Raw genomic sequence first — 22,131 nt, forward strand, 5'->3', positions numbered from 1 at the left:
TTCTCTGGAGGGTCTGAAGCCAAGCCAGTGCAGAAGCAGCCTTGCTATGCGATGCAAACTCCTGAAGATGCTGAGTAGAACTACTATCCTGCTAGGAAGTAAATACACTCCTGTTAATGGGACAGTGTTTTCTCCCTGCCTGTAGTTACTGTCTCCCTGCCTTCCCCTTGCAGTGTTTTCCACAGCAGCTCTTGGCAAATGCACAAGCTGTGGACTGGAGCAAAGATCAGAGTGAAAACAGGCCTTGGATAGTCTGAGCACCTCATAACAAATAACTTCCCAGGAACTCTGCTCAGCAGCCCTTCTGTGTTTTGTCAGCAACAGCAAAACTTAGGTGACATTTCAGGGTCAGTGAGCCAAAAGGGATGTCACGTACAGCCCGGTTTGCATCTTTGCTTCCACAAATGTTTATTAAAACTATAGTTTAAACTTGAGACTTAAATTGTTAATTCAACAATTCTTGATACTACCAAGTTTGAGAGGAATTTTTTAGGTGTCCCAGCTGTTGGATGTTCAAGGGGCCTTTCTGGCTTGATCAGCAGACTGAGCATTGCGGGTGCAGCATGTTGGGACATAAGGCAAGGGGAAATTCTTTTTTTCTGCAATACAACAGCTACATGTTTTCTGAAGCTGAGTCAGTATGCTTCGTAGGTGGGAACTTTCTTGATGACTTTCTGATGCTGTCACCAGAGCTAACTACATGATGCACCTTCTGCCAAGACAGGGATGCTTGCAAGCAGCTTATTTCAGACTGTGCCTTTATCTTTGTTCAGAAAAGCTTCTTTGTATGAGAAGCTGAAGCCTAGCATAAACTTTCAAAGTGTGGAGCCAATGCCTGTCTGTACAACCCTCTCTGCCAGCTTGCCAGGGTGACGGTTTGGCATTTTCCATGTCTCTCAAGTATTAAAACATTATCTAATGAAGCACAGAATTGCAATGTCTCTTTAGCCCTGTTATTTTATTTCACTTCATCCTGTCTTGAAATCCTGCTGATGTGAGAACAGCTGCTTGCAGTTCACTTGCAGTTCTTGTCCACTCCTTGTTTCTTCAAAGCCTGTTTTGGACCTTTGCACAAGTGTTTTCCAGTCCTAGTTGGCCGAACAGCACAAGTTTTAGCTTCTTATCAAGCCTGAAGACTTGCTGATATGTGAAGACTAAAACAGAGCATGCTTCCCCCCACCTTTTAAAAGTGAGATGGGAAAATGTATGTGTTTCTTGGCTACTGAATTCAGTGGCTGGATTCAGCTGAGTCCTCACAGGGATGTATTGCTCTACTAATCCTTGCCCTACATAAGACTGTGTGGTGGGTGAGCAAGGCAGAGGCCACAGCTAATGTTTCATAACTCTTGTTGGGGCTCAGGTATTCTGCCATAAAGTAGGGGCCAAGCCAAAATGCCTAGGCTTGGCTTTGGAAGGGGTGAAGCACTTTGCTCAAGGGAACCTGCTGCTGGATTTTTGTCTTTGTGGTTTGAAGCCATAACATTGTAACAGAGCCTGACAAGCCAAAGATTTCCTGCCTGGAGAGGTTCCAGCTGCCAGATATCTAATCCTTTGTCAGCTATCTTCCAGCCTTGCCCTTATAGTCATGGGTTTCTCTATTTAATGAAAAATATTTAAAATCGTGTGTTTGTCTTTCCTAGGTTCTTTACAGAAGCACTGCATTTACCTTTTGCTTCTGACAACAATGTTCTAGCAGCAGGGTGTCTCTTCCTCAGACTGTTTTGAATGGTCCTCCTATACAACATTATGTGCTATTAAAATACTGTGTGAAAAACTGCCAAGCAGATCCTGGGGCTCCTGTGCAGTTGGCTGAGGCATTCTTCCTGGAGTTGTGCTAATCCTGTTTACTGTGGGAGGAGTACCGTAGGGGAGATGGGTGGGAACAGCAAAGGAATGATTGTTTTTAAACTGGAAGTATGGATAATAGTGGCTGCCTCTTCTTATTTATCTAAGCTTATAACTTACACAAGTTGTGTATGCTTTGTTCTTGCTCTTTCAGATTCTGGGTGCTGTGATCCTGGGGTTTGGAATATGGATTCTGGCCGACAAAACAAGTTTCATTGCAGTTCTACGTAAGACTGTGTTTCTTCATCTTCCTTCTTTTTCTAAATTGACTCTGTTCTGGGGCTGTGTTTGACCGTGGTGTAATCTAGGAATAGCAATACTTTTGTGTATAGTCTGTGGCCTGAGCAGTAACATGGTGTTTAGCAAGATGGGATTGTTATCAGGGACACGGTGAAAGGGAACAACCCTAGAGGCACAGCATTCCTCTTAGTCTTGTGGATTGAAACACCAGGGCCAGACTGAGTGAGACTATTGCCTCTTCAACCAACAATCCAAATGTGCCATCTTAAACACAGGGGCTAGTATTTCATCCTATTTTCATTGCATGCTCTGTGTCTGCACAATGATTTCCTAATTACCGTCATGTGCAAAGGCCCCCAGTGCCTTAATGCAGTTTTGCTGTGTGAGTTCTCCACTGCTTTCTTCCTGTAATGATCTATTTCAATTTAAATGGTTTAAATGCCAAGGAAAGTAAGTACCTGGTTTTATTGATGCTTCATTTACTTTGGAAGGAGATGGTATGTTTGTTCCTAAGCAGTAGAGGATGCAGATTTGGGGGCTGTAGGTGTGTGAAATGCTTTGACTTCTAAAACATACTCTTGTATACACTTGATGAGACTTACCCTGGGTGTCAGAGGTGTTCTGTATTGTGCAAGGGACTTAGCTTCCTTTCCCTAAAGCCAGTCACAAACTTTGGCTTGAATCTTAACAGAAGGTCAGCTTTCTGCAAAAAACAAAAAAAATGAGCTGTCTTAGTAGAGTCTGGGCTTCAGAGGACTCTAAGTGGACTTTGACCAAATGAGTATCTCAGTTCCATCTTTCACAAGCTCTGCTTCCTTTGGGCTTTTTCTTATAGAACCATTTCAAACTTTTCTGGTTGGTGGCTCTGGTTGTCACTACCTCCAGAATTGCTGGGTTGAGCACCAGCCTCAGACAGTGCAGGAGGGCTGTGTGCATATGGGGAATGAACACTAATGACATTCATAGCCCTGTTCCCAGCTACGCTGATTCTGCAAAGGGCTTTATCTCACAAGTCCTGCTGAGCACTCTGGCCTGGTTTGAAAGGTGCTGGATGGAGAAGACAGCCCTGCTAATACCACACATGCAGATGCTGCTCCTTACTCTGCTTTTGTGCTTGCTACTGCAGTACTAGAAGGTCAAGAAGCACAGCAAGGGATGTTGGTTAATAAGGTGGGGGCATGAGCAGAAACAATACAATAAAAGGAGCCTGTCATGGCCTGGCTGTTTGCAATACCCCTCACAGTCTGAGGTGTGCTCAGACTATCAGAGTAGCAGTGGGTCAGCAGCTGATTCCCTCAGGTTGATGGGTGTTAAAGCCACTTTTGGCGGGAGAACTTGGCTCTGCTTCTTCTCATTTACTTGGAATCTCTGCTAACAGAGCATTTAAGAACTTAATTTCCTTCCTGGAGATTTCCAGTATCAGCTCTCTCCCTGCCCCCTCACTTCCTTTCCCATGCCTTGCCCCTCTTTCCCTCTGCTTTAGTAACCTAGGCATCAGGGAGGGCACCCCAGCTGCTGCCAAAGGAGCCTGTTGTACTTGCTTGGCTGCCTGCCCAGCGCAGGGAAAAACACGGAGTGACGGCAAACAAGCAGGAGTTGAATGCCCTCAGAGCCTTCTCTTGCAAGACAACACCATTGCAGATGAGAACTGCAAGTGTGGCTCCTGTCCCCTGACACTGTCAGTTCTCCAAGGGGCTTTTGAGTTGGAAGTACCTTTTTCTTTCTTCTGATGGGAATTTGATGACACAACTGCTTTCTGGCACTGTGGAGGTGTTGCAGCCTGGGCACTCGAGCACTGACTTGCATGATAGCTGAGCTGATCTTGAGGGAGGGAGTAGGGTAGATTTGTGGAGATCATTCCTGTAAGGCTGCTGCTTCAGTAAATGCTTTGCAGTATCAGCACGTAACCTGCACAGCAAGAGTCACAGGACTGGTGAGGGAGCAGGATCCTGGGGTTTGTGGCATGTGTCCAGCCAGGGAGAGTCTGGCCTGGAAATTAATCAAGGCTGAAGTGACCTGTGTGGCAAATGGACCTGCTTCACTTCTTGATAATTGAACTTTCCCTCTGTTCAGAATGTTTTAGGGAAAAAAGTTTGGAAGCTGGTGGCTTGTGCCAGGTATCAGAAGCAGGGGGAAGTATATATTAGTGGAGAGAGTATCAGTCTGGGCTTGATTATTCTCTTTAACATATTTCCGAAGGAGCTCAGAGGAAGTTTGTCTCCTGAGACTTGCTTAGTTCAGGAAACTAAATGCTGAGCTCTAAAAATGTTATTTTCATTAATCACTGGACATCCAAAATTCCCCTACAGTCTGTTGCTAGCAGATACAGGAATGTCTCTTAATTATAAATGAAGTTTGTAGTTATTGTTTCTAGATAAAGTATCTCTTCAGCTTTTGTGCTGTAATGATTGCCCTCTCCAATCCTATTCTGCAAGAAATAGTCTGCTGACCAACTCAAATGTAAGAATTTTAATTCTGTTGCTTGCAGTACTGAATGCTATGGGGAGAGGGCTGACATCACCAGCATGTCTGAAATCTGACCTAAACTTGGTTGAAAAACTGTTGAGCATTCAAAAGTGCAGACATTAAAAACAATAAAAGGGAGATCTAGGAAGATTTGTAAAAGTAGCTTTTTGGGTATTATATCTTTTTTTTATGGAATAGCATCTGTTTTCAGGGGCTGGGCAGGTGCTGCAACAGCCTGTGGTAAGTACCTGGCCACAAGCCATTCAATGCAGACTTGCTGAGTAACCTGCCACATCATCTGTGCTCAACACTAGCTGTAGCTTGTTGCATGTTTCACTCCACAGAATTAGTTTGTCCCAGTGTTGACTGTAAGCGGATAAGTGAAAACAGAATGGTTACATCAAGGAATATTGCATTAAAGTGAAAAGGCTATCCAAAAAGGGGGTTCAGACTTGGCAGAAAGCTTCCCTGAAGATAGCAAAGGAAATTGAAGCAAATAGACAGTAGTTATCGAGTAGATCATCTTTTATATTACTGTTACTTGAAGTACATTCATGAGGGAGTAAAATTCCAGTAAGGAGATAACTTTCTCCAAACAAGGTTTGTTTGTTTGGAGTCACCTTGAGTCCTTCAGACTCTGGAGACCTGCAGGATGGCTTTTAAGTCTGCCTTCATCAAAAGACAACCAGAAGCATCTATCTGTGGCCATCTTCGGCACACATCTGTGCAGTCCCTTTGGAGCAGACAAAGACAATTGTCAGTAGATATGGGGACAGCTCTATAAATGATGATGGCAGACGTATTTTTTTGTCAGTAGCTAATGTTGTTCCTTCTGCTGGCTCCTACAGAGATGTCATCTCCTTCCCTGAAGACTGGTGCATACATCCTCATTGGTGTTGGGGCGCTCACCATGCTAATGGGGTTCCTGGGCTGTCTTGGAGCCGTCAATGAAATCCGATGTCTCTTGGGTCTGGTGAGAGTATTCATGCCTGTTTTGGTGCCAACCTTTAATACCTCTCCTGCAAAATATCTGTTGGATTGTGGATGGGGCTTTGGTCTCCTGGGGATATTATTTCTGCTAGGTCAACTTAGATCTAGTTCTTAATTTGTACACATTAAATTCTGCAGCAGTCAGCAGACTGCAGCAGAGCTCCTCAGACATTACTGATAATGAGCTCAGAACTGTGAATGAGAGAGGATGTCATGGACACTTTCTGCACATAGTGGGTCGAGGACTGCCAACTGAGAGGTGTACCCTGTCCCCCTCACCCTGACTTCCCAGTTGGTACTGTGCTCTCAGTGGTGGAAGAGCAAGTTCCAAGGGCAGAGAAAGAAAAGAGTGTGACAGCGTCCTGTTGTGTCACATCTGTGGAAAGTGCAAGAGTTGAGAGAGACCCAGCTAGGAATGTCCTATATGTCAGGACCTCTCTTCAGACAATTCATCTATAGGAAGCTTTCTGTCCATGATGGGTGAGATGATACCAGCTTCATATACCTCAGCCTGCTACTTGACTCTATCTTATTCAGAACACATACGTATTGGAAACCAAACATGGCACACATTGTGTGTCCTGGTATTAGGAGCATCTCCTCATCTAGCAGTAGTAGCTGCAACCATTTAAAAGTAACCTCAGCAGTTTTCTGGTGAATCTTAAATTTAGATCCTCAAACAAATTAAATAGAATTTTTTAAAAAGGTAATTGATCAAAAAAAATAAATTAAAAAGTAGGTTTGTAAAATGGACTTCTTTTTCTGTTGAGGCTAGGGGTAGGCAGAGTCCAACCGATTGACTGAGGCCAGAATGGTCTGGGAATGGATGTTGGGGAGAGAGTCCCATTTGGGACAACACATGCAGAGAGTGGTAGTAAACATTTTTCTCCCTGAAGTCTTTCAGATGGCCTAATGGAAGAATTGCTGAGGTGCACTGGCCTGATGTTGGTCCCAGCCTTTTCCTGGGAAAGCATTGTTGATAGCAGAGTTTGTCTGCAGGCAAAAAGATGTTAGCTCAACATTGTGATTTCTCTTGTATATGAAATTTTATTAACTTCTATGTACTGACCTTTCTAAAGACTGACAGTGATCACCCATTGTTTTTTGTTTCCAGTACTTCACCTGCCTGATGATAATCCTCCTAGCTCAGATTGCTGCTGCACTGGTCATCTACTTCCAGAAAGAGACGGTACGTCTTTATTGCTGCGTGTCTTTTCCTTGGTCTTGGCTTGGGAGAAGAATGATACTTAGAAATTCTTTCTTCCAAACTGAGCTATGCTGTTAGCAGGCATAATTCAATTCTCCTTTTCTCTACCCAAGCTCAATAGCTTTGCTGTTTGATTTTTCTGTATCTGCCTCAATAGTGCTGCTGTCTCTAGGATTATGAAGCTTTATTTGGTATGCAGGCTTTATTTTTGAGTAATGGGAACAGTGAAAAGTCCTAAAATGCTTTAGACCACACCTGCTCTTGATCCTGCTGTAGATAGCTATTTGGGCATGTAGTAGTGGTGGTTACTATCATGTTGCCATCACTGGTGCCTTGGGGAGTTACCAGCCTGAGAGCTTTTCTGGCTGGTCTTCCTCCTTGTGCCATCTTGTTCTGTCCTTTCAGTCTTTCTGCATCTGTGTGTAGAACTCTTCTTGGATGAGCTGTCCTCTTTCCCCGGGGGCAAGCCCGAGTATCTGATGGTTCCTGTTCTACAGCTGGAGTTTAAAGCCAAGTGGTTGAATATTTTGAAGTGGATCCCTTTGTCAGGAAGGCAGTTTCACAGTGCTCCGCAATGCTTTGTAGTGTACAAGGAAATAATTTTTGAGCTACTTAAGTGCACTGCAACAGTCGATCATGGCTATAGGTTCCCTGGCCAAGGCAGTGCCTAATCAGGCACTAATTGACAGCTAAACTGGGAGCCACATCTATGCAGTGGGAACAAGTTATAGCTGTAGGGTCACTACTGGCTTCTGGTACAAGTTGTGGGTAATCCTGTCCTTTGCTGTATGACTGTATGTACCACTGTACGGCTCTGCTCGCCTCTCCTAAGCCAACTCTTTAGCTAAATGGTTACAGAAAGCAGAAACATTGAGGAAGCTATGGATGGAGGCTGGTAGAGAAGTTTGGGGGCAGGGGGAAGGTGCCTGCCACCAGCATAACTGATGTGAGCTTTGTGCTGTGGTGACTGTGAGCAGCTGTTGGCTGGGTTCCTTACCAAATGTGGTGGGACTGTAGCTTGCAGAACCTGAAGGAGAAACTAAAACAGTGACTAAAACTGGTATGTAAAGATGATTCTCAACAAAGAGCTCTGACTAATGCAGATAGGGAGGTGTGGGGATGGGCATTCCCCTGCTATGGGGAAATGTGACTTCAGATCAGGAAATTCTGTACCTCTGTTAGCATTTCTCCTCCAGCTGCCAATTTACTCTAGCTTTTAAGGTGTAGCTCTTCATTTAAACCTCATCAGAACAGGGAGAGTTTAAAAGTGCTGGGGGTTGTTTTGCACAGCTGCTGGAGCCAGTGTGACTGAAATCATCACTTTTAGAGATCTGGGAGAATGGTCAGGGAAGCTGGGCTTGGAGCAGATGCTCCTGTTCAGTCCCCAATGAACAAAATTAATGGAAAAACTCTTCTAGAACCATTCTGTTTCAGGGATCCTCCAAAGTACCTGCCCTAGAGCACAAAGAAAAACTGTTTGAGGAAGGTCTTGGCTGAAACCTCCAGCACAGTGGTTTGGGGCTGCGCTTCAGTGCTGCTGTGCAAGTCGCTCTGCTTCGCTGGCTGTACGTCATCCCAGGGCAGCCTGGAGCACAGTGAGGCACACTGAAACTGCTCAACAGCCAGTCCCTAGATATCTATTGTGTTCTTTGTGTTTATTTCTTTCTGACTTCAGGAACTTGGTTAGATATAAAACAAGGAATAACAAGAGTGAAGGAAAGGATTTTGCATCCAGAATGTAGCAAGGTGATACTCACTCCTTCACTTGTAACTGAAGTATTTATTTCTTGAAGTTATTGTTGGCATATCTGTTCCTTTTTGGTGTCAAAATCCCTCCCCCACACTGACAAATGGAAGTATACTGAAATAGAGTTAGTATAACTGGAATGGGCTGAGCCTCTGACAGGAAGGCTGCTGCTTTGCCTCTCCCATGGGCATTGTTAGAGGAATGCCCCTTCTGATTGGAATTGCCCGGTACTTTCTGGGAGGATGTTGATGCAACATTCGTTTCCCTACATTTGTTGGTGTCTGAAACTGGGGGGTGGGTTTTTTTATGGACAACAAAATAATAACCATAAATGCTACAAATGATATTCTGCTTTGTGAACTGAATGTTCATTAACCTACATCTGGTGGATCACAAGCCCCTAAAATTGTGAGAGCCTGGGCAAGTTCGCTCTTGGCCTAGTTCACACAGTTCTGTGCAGCTTGGCTCTAAAGTGCATTGAATAAAGGAGAATGGTGGTGTTTTGGGAATAGCCCTACTTGCTAGCTATTGTTTGCAGGAAACAGGCCTGTGTGATTGCGTGCAGTGACTTGTCTGGGCTATGGACTATGCATTAGTTGCAGAATCTGAAGTGACAAGGCAGAGGAGAGCTCCTTCCTAATTTTTTGAGCCCGCTTTTGTGTGCAGGCTAGATGTTAATAAATGCTGAGGGAAGGATCTAGCTTGCGTCTGACGTGGACAGGATAGATGACAGACAGTGTCTGACAGGGGAAGAAGCCTGCACAATCCACTGTGTGATCAAAGACCTGCTCTTGCCTCTGGCATTCAGCTTTCCCCATCTCCCTTTTCAGTGGCCCATGTGATGGGGAGACTGACAGCCTTGCTGGCACTGAGATGTGGCTTTGGTGCCTGGGATCTAAGTGCCCCTGCTCTGAGGTGGTGGGATTGTGCCTTCTGACACTGGGCTTGCTAGAGCTGGGAAGGAGCAAGAAGCCCTGAAAGCAAGGGTCTCAATTTCCTGAAGCATTCATGTCTCACACAGTACTAAGTCCTGATAGCTTTAAATGGGTGAAGATGGTTAGGATGTTGAAAGTGTTCCATGTGCCTTTCTAGCTTGTTGCTCTTTCAGTTTTCCTCTGCCAGCTGCTTAAGGGTGAGCAGCTGCAGGTGCCTGTGTTTTCCCTTTGGGCTGCTCTGTGGGTTAAACCCACAAGCAAGCTGCCTGTGTGGCTCCAGAGCTGTGCCACTGTTTGTATAATATTCCCCCATTCTCAGATTGCTTGCTGAAACACTTTAGGAATACCTGATTTTTTTCCTTTAATTTCAAATGCCTCACTCTTTGAAACAATAACTGTTTGCAAGACTTCTTGTCTATTCTTTTGTAAGAGTAAGAGCAGAGCAGATATACAGTTACCCTATGTAGCTGATTTGGGACATCAGGTTCGAGTCCTGTCTGCTTGTGGTGGGATCCTGAGATTCTTGCAGAAGTGACACTAGGCTCCATCTGACCCAATAGATAAGGGGCTAGATGGGCCCAGGGTAGGAAAACAAACCCAGCTCTCCTTGCCTCCCTCTGCATGTGGAGCAGCAGTGTGCAGGAGGGGTCAGGGTGGGAACACAGAGGTTCAGTAACTGATAAGGCTTATGGCAGCAGCCAAGGGCAATCTCATTAGTGAGAACCAGGTCAGGTTGCCTTGATTTGAAGGGAAGGAAAAGGGGAAGTGAAGTAATTAAAAGGGGAAGAGATAGACATCATGAGAAGAAAGATCATGCAGCTCCCATCTGTCTGGCCTGACATAGCGGATCCCAGTGAAGTTAGCTGCAGTTTTTGTAGGAAGAAGAGTTGCTGATGTAGAGAAGCTTCTCTCAACAGGAGTCAATGCTTCCCCTTGCTGAGTGTCCTGGTATTTGCCATGGTCATTGAAAGTGCTTGGTAGGAGTAGAAATGAGAAAACCCATTTCCACTGATTTGAAATATGCTGTAGCACCACAGTCAAAAAGGTAATATGTGGGATGGGAACATCCTAGTGCTTAGGCTGGTGTAACTCTATCCTATCCCTCAGGCAGTCTGATGGCACTTTTCTCCAACCTCTTGTGAATCTGGGTCTGTCTTTAGCAGTCCTCATGTACAGGGCTGGTTAAGAAGAGCTTTGGAAGGAGGTGGGAGGAAGAGGGTGAAGGAGTCTGCCCGGTGGTAGCTTGCACCTCTCATCAAACTGAAGGGTGTTGTAAATATCTCTGGAAAAGGAATGGTGGTGAAGGGATGATTTGATACACCTGAACTTTGTGATAAGACTGTTAATGAGCAGTTTAGGTAATAAGCAGTTGTAATACTTCCTGTTTTAATATAGAAAAAGCAGTTGTGGGAGTTTGGGGAGAGGTAGATCAACACCTTGTGAAAAAGGCAAGTTTCCATCTGCTGTATATCAGGAAACCAGTCTGCATTCATGAGCAGAGTGGCTCACATATTCCCTGAGCAGTGGAGATCTGCAGTAGCAGAGATTCTGGACCAGGGTCTCACCTACAGTACCAAGTTAGAAACACATAACCTGTGGGTTCTTAAGGCAATGTTATCCTTCAGCTTGCACTTACCTTGCACATCTGACTTGTCTGGGACAGGCAGTTAGCTGTCCAGCCTGTGTCTTAGCAGGATAACCGTATCCAGTTCTGTTTCCTTATTTCTCATCAGGTTTGTAGGCTTTCCCTGTGTCTGGGCAGGGACTTGCTGGTGCTTTGGCTGTTGCATCAGCAAAGCTGCTGTCCTTATTTGTAGTTCTTAACTGTTTGCAGTCAGCTTTTATGAGAGACTGTAGTTTTATATATGTATCTGAAACACCAAAGAGAAGGCTACAGGAATTGACAATCTAACTCTCCTGCTTTTTTTTTTCTTGACAGTTGAAGGCTGAGTTGTCCAACATAGTTGTAGGTCTGATTAAAAATTATGACCCTTCGGATGAAGATAACAGGAACTTGCAAGATGCATGGGACTATGTGCAGATACAGGTGAGTTGTGGGGGGCAACAAGAGGCAGATGATGCTGTTTGTCAGTGCAGGCAATGACCTTTAAAGCTAGGCTGAGGACAGAGAAACAGCTATTGCACATCAATCTGTCTGATCTACAAAGTGACCTGTGAGGTTTTGTGCCTGCAGATTAGAAAATGATCTTGCTTGCTGCTTCTATGTCAGACCCTGAACCACTCCTGCATGCTGGGTGTTAGAACTAGCTAGTGTTGGTTACATGGCCTAATGTATCTAGCCTATCAAATGGCACTCCAACACTTCTCTTTGTCTGTTGGGCCTCCTGAATACTAACATGTGTGAAAAACATTTTGCACATGATTTTTGTAGTAAAAAGTCCCTAGTTTATTGCCAGACAAGTCAGCAGCACCATCTGCCTTACTACTGGGTGCATGTTGCTTGCTTATTGTGATGGTTCTTCTGCAAGTATCAGCATTCTTGGGAGCCATCCAACTGCCCATGGTTTCTGTTTTAGCATCAGGGTCAGCACTTGAGCAGCTAGAGAATATTCAAGCACACTGGAGTCATGACAGTTGTTTTCTGCCAAACCACAAGCTTGAGAGCTGGCTGGCTGTTGTTGTTAAATACATGCCCTGCATGGGACTGATGTGTAGTAAGTACAAGTGACAGCATTTGTCTTCTGTCTGTTCTTTGGTCTGCAGAACACTGACCTGCAGTATTTCTCCTTCTTGGAGAATGATTTATGTATGTTTTGTCACTCTAGTTGTGACTCCTTGGTAGTGAACTCAAGCCTAATCCTATTGTGGAGAGAGGCTACTGCTTGAGCCCTTCTTTTATGTAGGGACAGAAGAAAAAGGTTTTGCAGAGTTGGAGAAATTGAGTGTTAGGAGTCTACTTCATCTCACACACTGGAGTTAGCGTTTGAAAGAGGGTGGGGTTCTGTAAACGGGAGTTAAAGTCCAAACCTCTTGTGAGGGAGATGTAGTTCCTTCTGGAGCCTGTGTCTTCACAGCACTCTTTTGGAAGCCAAATGCTTGTCCTGATGTGGATGTTCAGCTGTTTGTAGCTCCTGTCTATTATAGCAGAAACATTACTTTTCCTTTCTGAGCAGAGAAGGATTTTCCCTAAACTTCGACCTTGACACCAACAGCCTTTCTGCTCTGTACTGCTGGGCAAGCACTGAGATCCATGCTTAGGCTCTTACTCCTTGCTAGACTTCCCGATGTGCTTTTCCCTTCAGCAAATACAGTTTTATCACGTGGCACTATAGGAATGTAAACGTTTCTTTGGATGGAAAATTTTCCCTATCCCGTGTTCCGGCTGGTCCGTGCTGCACCCGGGCGCGCAGTGGTGTGCTGGGGCTTGGCGGCATGGGGACGCCACCGTGCGGTGGCCACAGCTGGCATCCAGGGCCCTTCAGCTCCTGGTTTTGCTAGCAGAGTGGCTCTTTAGTAGGAAATAATGTCCCTGTCTTCTGGACAGCTCTATCCGTAAGTAACCGGGGTGGTGTTTAGTGTGGGTAATCCATGCAAACTGTATGGCCTGACTGTTGTTGGTGCACAGAAAGCACCTGAGTACTTCTACCTGCCTATTTTCATGTGCAGTTGTCTTGACAGTGCAAAGTGTAAGAATGTCATTATCTCTCTCCCATTATTAGATTGCCTGCTGTGGCTGGACTGCAGCAAAGGAATGGGAAAATAATGAGATTCTTAGGAACAGAAGCAATACTGAGTATCCGTGCTCCTGCTCCAATAGGACTAAGGACTTACTGGAAGGAAGAGGTTTCTGTAGTCTGGAAGAGCCTGTCAATGGCACTGGAACATATACTGACTGGCCTGTTCATGAGAAGGTGAGTGGGCATGTTTGGGCCCTGTGAAGTCTCCAGTGAAGCTGCCTTGTCTTTGTTCCCCTGATAATTTAGAGCAGTTCTTTCACGTCCTTATTGCTTGAAGTACCTGTGGAATTTGGGGCAAGGGGGGACAGGGTGACAGGGATCCTGCTCTTTTCTGCAAAAGCTTCCATGAAACATGGTAGGGCATGTACCTGTGATAATTCCTGCATGCAAATATATGATACAGGTTTTCAGTTTTGAGATACTTAGATTCATGCTTCACTTCTTTGTGGCCATATTGTCTCTTTAGGGATGCATGGATGGTGTAGAGCAGTGGCTGAAGGACAACCTGGGTATCATTCTTGGGGTTTGCACTGGTGTTGCTGTTATAGAGGTAAGTAGTTTCCTGACATGAACCTATACTTTCTTATCACAGAGACCTTTTTTAAAGGCAAAGCTGTTTTCTCAAGTAATAGACACCTGGTTTAATGGCAGTGCAGTTCTAGGTCTTGGTTGTGTCTGCCTGGACATTTGAATTGCGGCTTTTGTTGATGGGCTTAAAAATCAAACAAAGCCTTGTCTACTTGAGGTTCTGCCTGCTGTATCTGACTTTTGGCAATTCCATCACCGGAATACTGAGGCAAGCAAAATCCCTCTTTAATGAAATTCCACTTGTTGCCTTAAAAAGCCCATAACATAGTTTCCAGATGAAGTTACATCTTTATGAAGACAAATTTTTTATCATTTCAGTTACTGAATTTGCCTTGCATTGTGGACTAACTCTGTTCACCTGTATGGTGTCATTAGAAGATGTTCACTGTATTCTGTTCCCCTGTATCACTTGTTCTTCCCACCTTATCTATCTGGTTGCTGATTTTGTTCCCATTCTTCATACTTATTCCAGCTGCTGGGGATGATACTGGCCATTTCGCTTTGCAAGAACATACACAGCGAAGACTACACCAAAGTGCCCAAGTCTTGAGTTGGCTGACTCCAGAGCTATGGCACCACAGAGAAAGGAGCAAACAGAACATTCCTGCCTCATACCCAGACTGTCCAACCATTGACCATTATTCCTGTGACATCCCATTTCTGATACCACTCTGCTAAGAACTGTTAGAGCTGCAACACAGCCTGATCTTCTGACAATAGGGCCCTTGGGCCACCTGCATCCTGCCTCTGGATTATTTCTACTTCAAGAAACAGAACTTAAACTGTCTCATGTCACATGAGACACTGATTAACCTGAGGGGACAATGCTTTTGCTGCCTGCTCCATGTTAAACAATACTATTCATATCTTCATTCTACAACCCACCGGGCCTAACGTACAATAAGTTTTCTCCTCGTTCTTCTCCTGCACAGCTTTTCGCCTCCCCCTCTGAAGTCCCATGAGCCATGCATTCTGTTGAGATTCCAGTGCTTTGGTAGCTTCACTGACGTGTGGTGGTAACTAGTCATGCTTTATAGGCCTTCTCATCCCTTGCAGTTAACCTGATTCAGCTCTTACTATGCATCTTCCAGCCTAGGCTCTCATCTGAAATGCAGAGTACTGCTGTCACATTTGCTTCTCCTGTTTCTGGAGTCAGCTATGCCTTGCCTTCAGTGGAGCTCTTCCCTTTGAGCATGATGAGAAGCCCCCAGGAGGGAGCCAAGCCTACCTATTTATTCCTGGTGTGGCCTGGCAGATTGTGGTGTTGGTGCTCGGCTGCCTCTGGAACGGATCCCTTGGGTTTTGGATTTGACACATGTTTTTCCCATTTGCCTCTTTATCTTTTCCTCTCCCCCTCGCTCTGCTTTGCTGGCTCCTGTCAGCTTCGAGGTTACTTCAGAGACTGCTGCATACTGTGGACTCAGCCCCAGGCTGGCTCTGCTGTTTGCATTCTTGGGTTGCCAACTTCATAGAGGTCACAATTAATTTGATTCTTCCCCTGCTCCTTTATGAACACAAAATTTGTTAGCTGTGGATTTAGATATGAGTATGGAGGGATCTGACTGGATTGCTGATGCTGTGTATTGGGAATATCACTGCTATCAGTGCCCAGTATAGGTTCTGTAGCTGGGATGCAAAGATAAGTTGCTTTTATTTCAGTTGTCCATTCTTCTGGCTCCACTGTGATCTGGAGCCATGGCTGAATCCTGAGTTCTGCCTCAAGTGCCATCACTGCAGCAGATAAGTAGCAGGTTCTGCAGTTGTTGCAGTTCGGAGGTTTTCTCCCAAATTTGCCCAGAACCAGGACAGCAGGCTGCAGGTTTCTGTGCTAATGGCTAGGCTGTTTGCACTATTGAGCCAGTGGCCAGTGGCAAGAAGTGGTGTAGACCAGAAGAAGGTAGGAAATGCACATGAAAACGCTGCCCCAGCTGCTTACATAAGAGAGCTGGGTGCAGATCCTCACTTTTAGAGGTGTCTTGGGCACAGCAGATTTCCTGCTGTTACACGTGGCACAGTGACTGTGACATCAGGAAGCTGTATGGGAGGTAAGTGGATGGTCCTTGCCAGGGACCCCTTACAAGGTACTTGGTGAGAGAGCCTTTGCCTTACAGAGGTGGTTCCAGGACTGTCTCCTGTCAGGGGTGGGGCAGGTAGTAATAACCCCACTAGGATGGGGTAACCCCAAGGGATGGTTTCACTACCTGCTTGTTTTTCCTTCTGGGAAGAAAGGCTAGTGCAGGGGATCAGGGCCCCAGCAGTGGGTTGCTGCTTTCTTCTCATCTTTGGACAGAGCAATGACTGGGGAGAGTGACTGGGCAACTGGTTTTTATGGAGGTCTCATAAGGCTTTTCAATTTTGAGATATCTGCCCCTTCCTGAACAGATCCTTCAAGCTGACCTTTGCTATAGCAGAAGGCACTCTTAGCAGTAAAGCTTGCTGGCTTTTGTAACACAAAGTCTATTCTCTAATGTGTTCTTCCAAGATCATTGTTCAGTTACAGATGCCAACGCTGAGCAGCAAGTAAAAAGGAGCCCATTCTGGATTTCCTTTTTTGTTTTTGTCTGGTTTTAGCAACATCTTCCTACTGGAAGAAATGCATGTACAGATATAAAAGTTTAGAGGGTGAATATTTCTGTAATAAAGACTTTGCTAAAAAATATATATCTCTGCCTATGACTTGTGCATTGAAGTGTTTTCCCCTTGCTTCCTCTCCACCCCTTTCTGCTTTTCAGGCAGATCACTCACTGTTCATTCAAAGTATCAAAAGGTCTGAGACACATATGTGAGATCAGTGTGGACTGAAAAGATCCTGCCCAGCAGGGGGAGGTGACAATTTTTCTGGGCTGTATTTTAAAGTAAACCTTGTCTGGTTTTATGAAGTAGGTCTCTTTTGGGCTGAGCTGACTGAGTGGTAGTTCTTGAATTACTTGCTATCTCCTAAGCTAAATATTTGAAGATGTTGCTTCAAATCTGCGCAGTCTGCACTGTTTGAAGTCATAAGCCTTGGGGACTAATTCTGATAAAATACAAGCTTGCTTATATGCCCAAAGTGCATACAGCTCTTGCAAGCTCAACTCTATCATTTTTCCTACTCTCCTCTAGGATTCCTCAGCCCCTGCCCTGCCACTGTGAGAAGGAAGAAAGCTAGATGGCCATTTTTTGTAGTTTGTCACCACATGCTGCCCTTGATTGAAAAGCTCTTCAGAAGCAGATAGATCAAATATATAAATCTTCTTGCTTTTCTCAGCTTAGCAGCTGAGAAGTGGATATGAGCTAGGTCTCAAAATTCCTTCAGATCCTGCAGCATATTGGTGTGCCTGGACATTTGAAATGGCTTAGAAGAACCTGAGGCAGTGTGCTCATGAATTTTATCACTCTTGCTTTAGGAAGTAATAAGCATGGCCTAAGTCCTCATACATGTTTGAAGGAACAGAATGAAGTTTGCAGAGAAGGTACTGGGGTGCTACCAGCAAACACTGGTGGCAACTGGTCTAAGATTTCAGGAGCCCTGACCAGATGAGTGCAGAGCAAGAGGGGCTTAAATGGATCCTGGAGCCACAGCAGGCTGCAGTGACCTGTGTCACCGGTGAGTATGACTTGTTCCTTTAGGCTGTCCCGGGCTTTGCTTGAGGACAGCTTGGTTCTTGGTCATATGGAGTCTCCTCTTCCTGGCTGGTTTCCCAGAGCACCCTGCTTTAATCGGGTGGTATTTCTTTCCCAGGACCCCACGATTCAGAGGGCTACACCTCCTGGCAGAACTGCCAGCCCTGACCAGATGGCTCCTGGGTGGGGAAGGGCGCTGCTGGTTTCCATTCAGCCTGCTGTGGAGCTGGGAGGAGAAAGGACAACTGCTTGTCCCCAGCTCGGGTCCCCAGCTGCCCGAGCTCTGTGGAAACCACTTGCCTTTGACCACTGGAGGGAGGTGTTCCACCAAGAAAACCCAGCCCGGGCTGGTCCCAAGGGAGTGAGAAGATGGCACTGATCGCTTCCTTCTGCTCCCAGTTATTCCTGGCAGCAGGGTAGCTAAATTAACTTGTAATTACAAATGCATTCTCCTGCTAAACGATTTGTGCTATATGCTTGGCATTTCTTCGGATAATTTTCCCTTCCATTTCTTGGAGAAGCACACAGTTGGATGTTTTGTTGCATGTCTTCCACTACTGTGAGAGTTGTTTTCTTCTTGTGTTGCTGCTCTACCTAGCTCAGGAAGTTAAGCATGAGGACATTCCCATGCTTCTTGTCCCCATTTTTATCCTGTTTCCCTCCATCCTCAGTTCCTTTGAGTTGACAGTCTGCAGGGAAGGAGAGAGCATCGAACACTTATAAATTTGATCTAAAAAAGATTCCAGGAAGAAAGTCCTCTGACCTTCAGAGATTAAGAAATCTGCTGCTCCTCGGGCCAGGCTCCCAGCTCCTCGGGCCAGGCTCCCAGCTCCTCTCCAGAGGTGAAGGTTTGCTGCTGGAACTAGAAATCAGACTAGAAGTCTGAGCCTAGCACTCAGACTCCTTGGGAGCTGCAGTGTTTGTCTAGCAAAGCCCACAGAGCCAGCCTCTGCAGAAGCTCAGCACATGGAAGCATTTTGTGCATGGCCAATAAGCGGCTCTGTAGCTGTCCCAGGCCAATAATTCATATTGCAAGAGCAGAGTTGTGACCACCCTGTGGCCTGAAGCAAGGCCCCTAGTAATGAACTGGTGATGTTTCTTGTTCTGTGTGATCATGAAGCACTCACGAGCTGCTAAAATTCTTTCCATGAGGTGTTTTTATCTTCTGGAGAGGGAAGAGGAATTGCATTAGTTAGAGTGGCTATGGGTAAGTGTATAGGTTGCAATGCATCTTGTTTTCTGTATGGCACATACTCAAATTTAACATGTGGCAGCTGTTCTTTTCCCTATAATTCTCCCATGTGTGGTGGTGTGGCTGGTCCCTGCCAGCTTTGTTCAGGATTTAGGCTGAATGTGGTAGACTTCAGAAAAGCCTGGTTTCTGGCTGCCAAAGGACAGACTGCAAGCGGTGGTGTCAGACTGTGTGACATTGTTGTGGAAAGTGAGGAACAGGCAGCCACAGGGGCTCGCTGCTGAAAAGCCAAAGGACCCTGGGATTGCCACAAATGCTACCACTCAATGCCATAAATGGAGAACATAGCCTCAATTATTCATGGGCTGGCTCTATCCCATTAGCCTCTGAGACTCTGCTCTAGCCTTGGACTTTTATTACTTATAAACCTCAGTGAGCAGCCAGGATTTCTGAATGACATCTTAAACCAGGTTGATACTAAAAGCTCGTCAGAATAAAAATCTACTAGCATGGAAGTCTTCAAACACTTGTAAACTGGCAAAAGGCCCTTAGCAAAAAATGTGCAATTAGTGAACCAAAGCTATTAGTAAAACATTGCTAGTAAAGCTACTAAGTGTGCTTTAGACATTATAAACAATTTCTAGCAGGTGTGTGCTGGCAGAGTTCGTGCAAGTTTTTTGCCTTGTGGCACGAATCTTCTCTGCCAAATATGGGAAATTACCTTCTCTTTAGTAAATTTTGTAACCCTGGCCACGAATTCTTTCTTCTCACAGCTATAAATTGTCTGGTTTCTCTCCTCTAAGGTCTTAATAATACAATTGACTGGGGTTTGCGTGCTGGTTTGGCTTTTGTGGGAAGGGGTTAGGGGAATACTGGATGCTGTGTACCTGGAGAAAAGATATTCTCAGCTCTCCAGGCAAAAATATTACTTCCATCTAAAATAGGGGCTTAAGAGAAGGATTATGCTCCAAGTGGTATATAGATGCTCTATGAGCTATGGGATCTGAGGGGGAAAATCCTGCTTTAGGCCCCAAGGATGGTATTTTCATGTATTCAGTTACATTTCTCTCTGGTATCTGCTTTCCTGTAACTCTCTCACTGATGAGTGGCATCATGGAGTAGTTCCTCTGTCCTCAACAGTCCAGAGTTTAGGAGAAAGTATGGAAACCTACTTCTGTAAGTACAACAGGCCCTATCTTCAGGAAACGAGAGCATTTTCCTTCCCACCTATAAGGTCCAGGTGTTCGTAACTCCCATTCCTTTACAATGTTTCTTTGAAAAATGGCAGCAGCTCAGGGATTATCCTGATATTGCTATTTGTTCTGAGTGTTCACCAGGATAGGAGCTATACTGACATCAGACCTAGGCCTCCTGCAGGACCCCAGATCCTCACTGTGTCACCAGAATGCCAGACCTTTTCCATCATGTGTCTCTGGCCAGTGATATCTGCTATTCATAACCTTAAATCTTTTCCATGTTGTCTCTTCTTGTCCAAACAATTTTCCTGGAGGTCGTAGGTCTGCAGTTCTTCTGAAATCTGTCTGCCACCATCAGGTCACCAGCTCCAAAGCAACAGCTGTGACAGTGCAGGAGATCGCAGGATTGTGCACCAGACTAACCCATTCCTTCTTTTTGCCCTCCTTAGAGTTACAGACTGGACATATGGAAGTTCTTCAGAGACAGCAAGGATCCCAGAGCATGTGATCATCTGAATGGCTTACCCAGTGTGCTTCCTGGGTATTTTCTACATAGCTCTTCTGGAAACTATTTAGGGTTTACTAGAGTGGAAATGTGAGGTCCTGTCATGTTATAGTACAGGCATGTGCTTTGTGCACTGAACTTGCAAAATGATGTCAGAATAGTATAACTCATGCAGTGATGTCTGCAGACAGCCTGGAACAATAACCCAGCACTGTGCAGACCTTTAATTTTGGCAGAGGTTTTTTCATGATACTCTTAAGTATTCAAAAAGAAGTTGTTCTTTTAATATGATATTGTAATTAACTCTGGTAAGCACTGATTGGGAATTCTTTTGGCAAAACCATTTTTCCCTAGAGGGTGTAAGTTCCTATAAAACAAAGTGTGTTTTTGTTGGTTTTTTTTTTCCTTCTGCATAAACAGACTAAAAATAATTGAATAACTACCGATTGAGGTATTTCTTCTGCTTTCTCAGTGGTTACCTCATAGTAAACATTATGTAAAAGACTTGGAATTGAACAAAACAGGATTATAAAGCTATATTCTAAACTTGTGACCTACAACCAGGGTGTATTGGTCTTCTGAGGTGGGATAGATTCAGGAATGTTTGCCAACCCTTTTAGTGAAGAATTTTTGCTAGTATTCAATCTAATCCCCATTCTTCCCCACTCTTCAGTGCTACTTGAGGCTGTTTCCTCTCATTCTGTCATTTTTCACTTGGGCAAGGAGACTGACACCTGAGCACTTTGTATTTTGGATAGGCTTTTCTAGACCACTCTGGGCAAGTCTTCAGAGTTGCAGAACAAGGCAGGGCAGAGCAGAAGTGGGGTGGGCTCCATGTGATGTATGAGAGAAGCCACCTGGAGAAATCAATGGATGCCTTGCCTCAAAACCAGTTCATTCCCAGTCACCTGGGAGCTGAGTACAGTTTTGCACAGGATTTGACTCCAGTGCCTGTATGGCAGCAGATGTGTCACTGGTGTCACCTCGGTGGAAGCTAATGTGTCTCCTTGCGTGCTGTGAGGCTGGGGAGAGACTGGTGGCAAAACTGAAATGATGCAGCCACTGCTCCTGTTGTGTGTGGTTTGGTGGGGTTTTTTGAAGGTTTTTTGGGTTTTTTTTTTTGTCTTGTTTGGTTTTTAAGTGGAAATGTGTGAGTACCAGGTCTCTATGACCCTGTGGAAGTGATTCTACTGGAAGGTGGGCTGAGGCAGTGTGGGAGCCTCTGGAAGGTGAGATGTACTCATGGGAAGAAACTGCCAAAGGAGGAGGGGGAGGCCTTGGCGCATGGTCTGGAGGTGAGGGAGGTGTCTGGGACAGAGAGTGGTGGTGTGGTGTTTGGCATGACAAGGCAAGGACAGGAATGGCCCCCACAGGGCCGTGCCCTGCCCTGAGGAGCTAGCTAGTATGGCCAGGTAGATTGGTTTGCCGAGCAATTGCCAAGCTGTGGTCTGGCCATGAAGGGCAGCAGGATGAGTTGCAGCCAGCCATGTGGGCAGTGCAGGAAAAAAATTTCTCTGGAAGATTTGTTCTCGGGAGACTGGGACTTACAAGACAGCTAGGGCAGCAGATGGCTGTATTTCAGCTGAAGTTTGCCACACTGGTTTTTGCCAGCAGTGTGAGATGAATGAGCACAACTTCCGTGCCTGAGCGTGAGCGCTCCAGTGCAGGGCTGCTCTTGTGGAAGTTGTCAGCAGGGAATGCAGAAACCACAGCACCTTTATCCTTAAGCGACTCCATTGCCTTTCCCATTAACTTCAGGATCAGTTTGAAACCAATTGTTTATAAAACAATCTGAGAGGTTGCCAGAGTTGCCTTTTGAGTAGTTCCAAGTATTGGCAGTCTGTCTATTTCTTTATACACTCTCACCACAGATGTTATGAAAACAATCTCCTGCCTCCTGTAACACCGAGATTGAACAT

The 22,131-nt window shown here is 45.2% G+C and overlaps 1 protein-coding gene across 2 annotated transcripts in view; it reads left to right on the top strand.

Moving 5' to 3' along the window:
• The window catches only part of CD82 (CD82 molecule), a 37,801-nt gene extending 21,424 nt beyond the window's left edge, over window positions 1–16,377 (top strand). For both annotated transcript variants that reach the window (XM_015631203.1, XM_015631204.2), the window contains exons 3-9: window positions 2,000–2,072; window positions 5,400–5,524; window positions 6,656–6,730; window positions 11,370–11,477; window positions 13,111–13,302; window positions 13,595–13,678; window positions 14,189–16,377. In XM_015631203.1, the coding sequence (XP_015486689.1) occupies window positions 2,000–2,072; window positions 5,400–5,524; window positions 6,656–6,730; window positions 11,370–11,477; window positions 13,111–13,302; window positions 13,595–13,678; window positions 14,189–14,266 (735 nt within the window). In that variant the 3' untranslated portion in view covers window positions 14,267–16,377. The remainder of the gene's footprint in view (window positions 1–1,999; window positions 2,073–5,399; window positions 5,525–6,655; window positions 6,731–11,369; window positions 11,478–13,110; window positions 13,303–13,594; window positions 13,679–14,188) is intronic.
• Window positions 16,378–22,131: the final 5,754 nt, after the last annotated feature.

The sequence above is a fragment of the Parus major genome, chromosome 5 (genome assembly GCF_001522545.3).
Source record: "Parus major isolate Abel chromosome 5, Parus_major1.1, whole genome shotgun sequence".
Classification (NCBI taxonomy): domain Eukaryota; kingdom Metazoa; phylum Chordata; class Aves; order Passeriformes; family Paridae; genus Parus; species Parus major.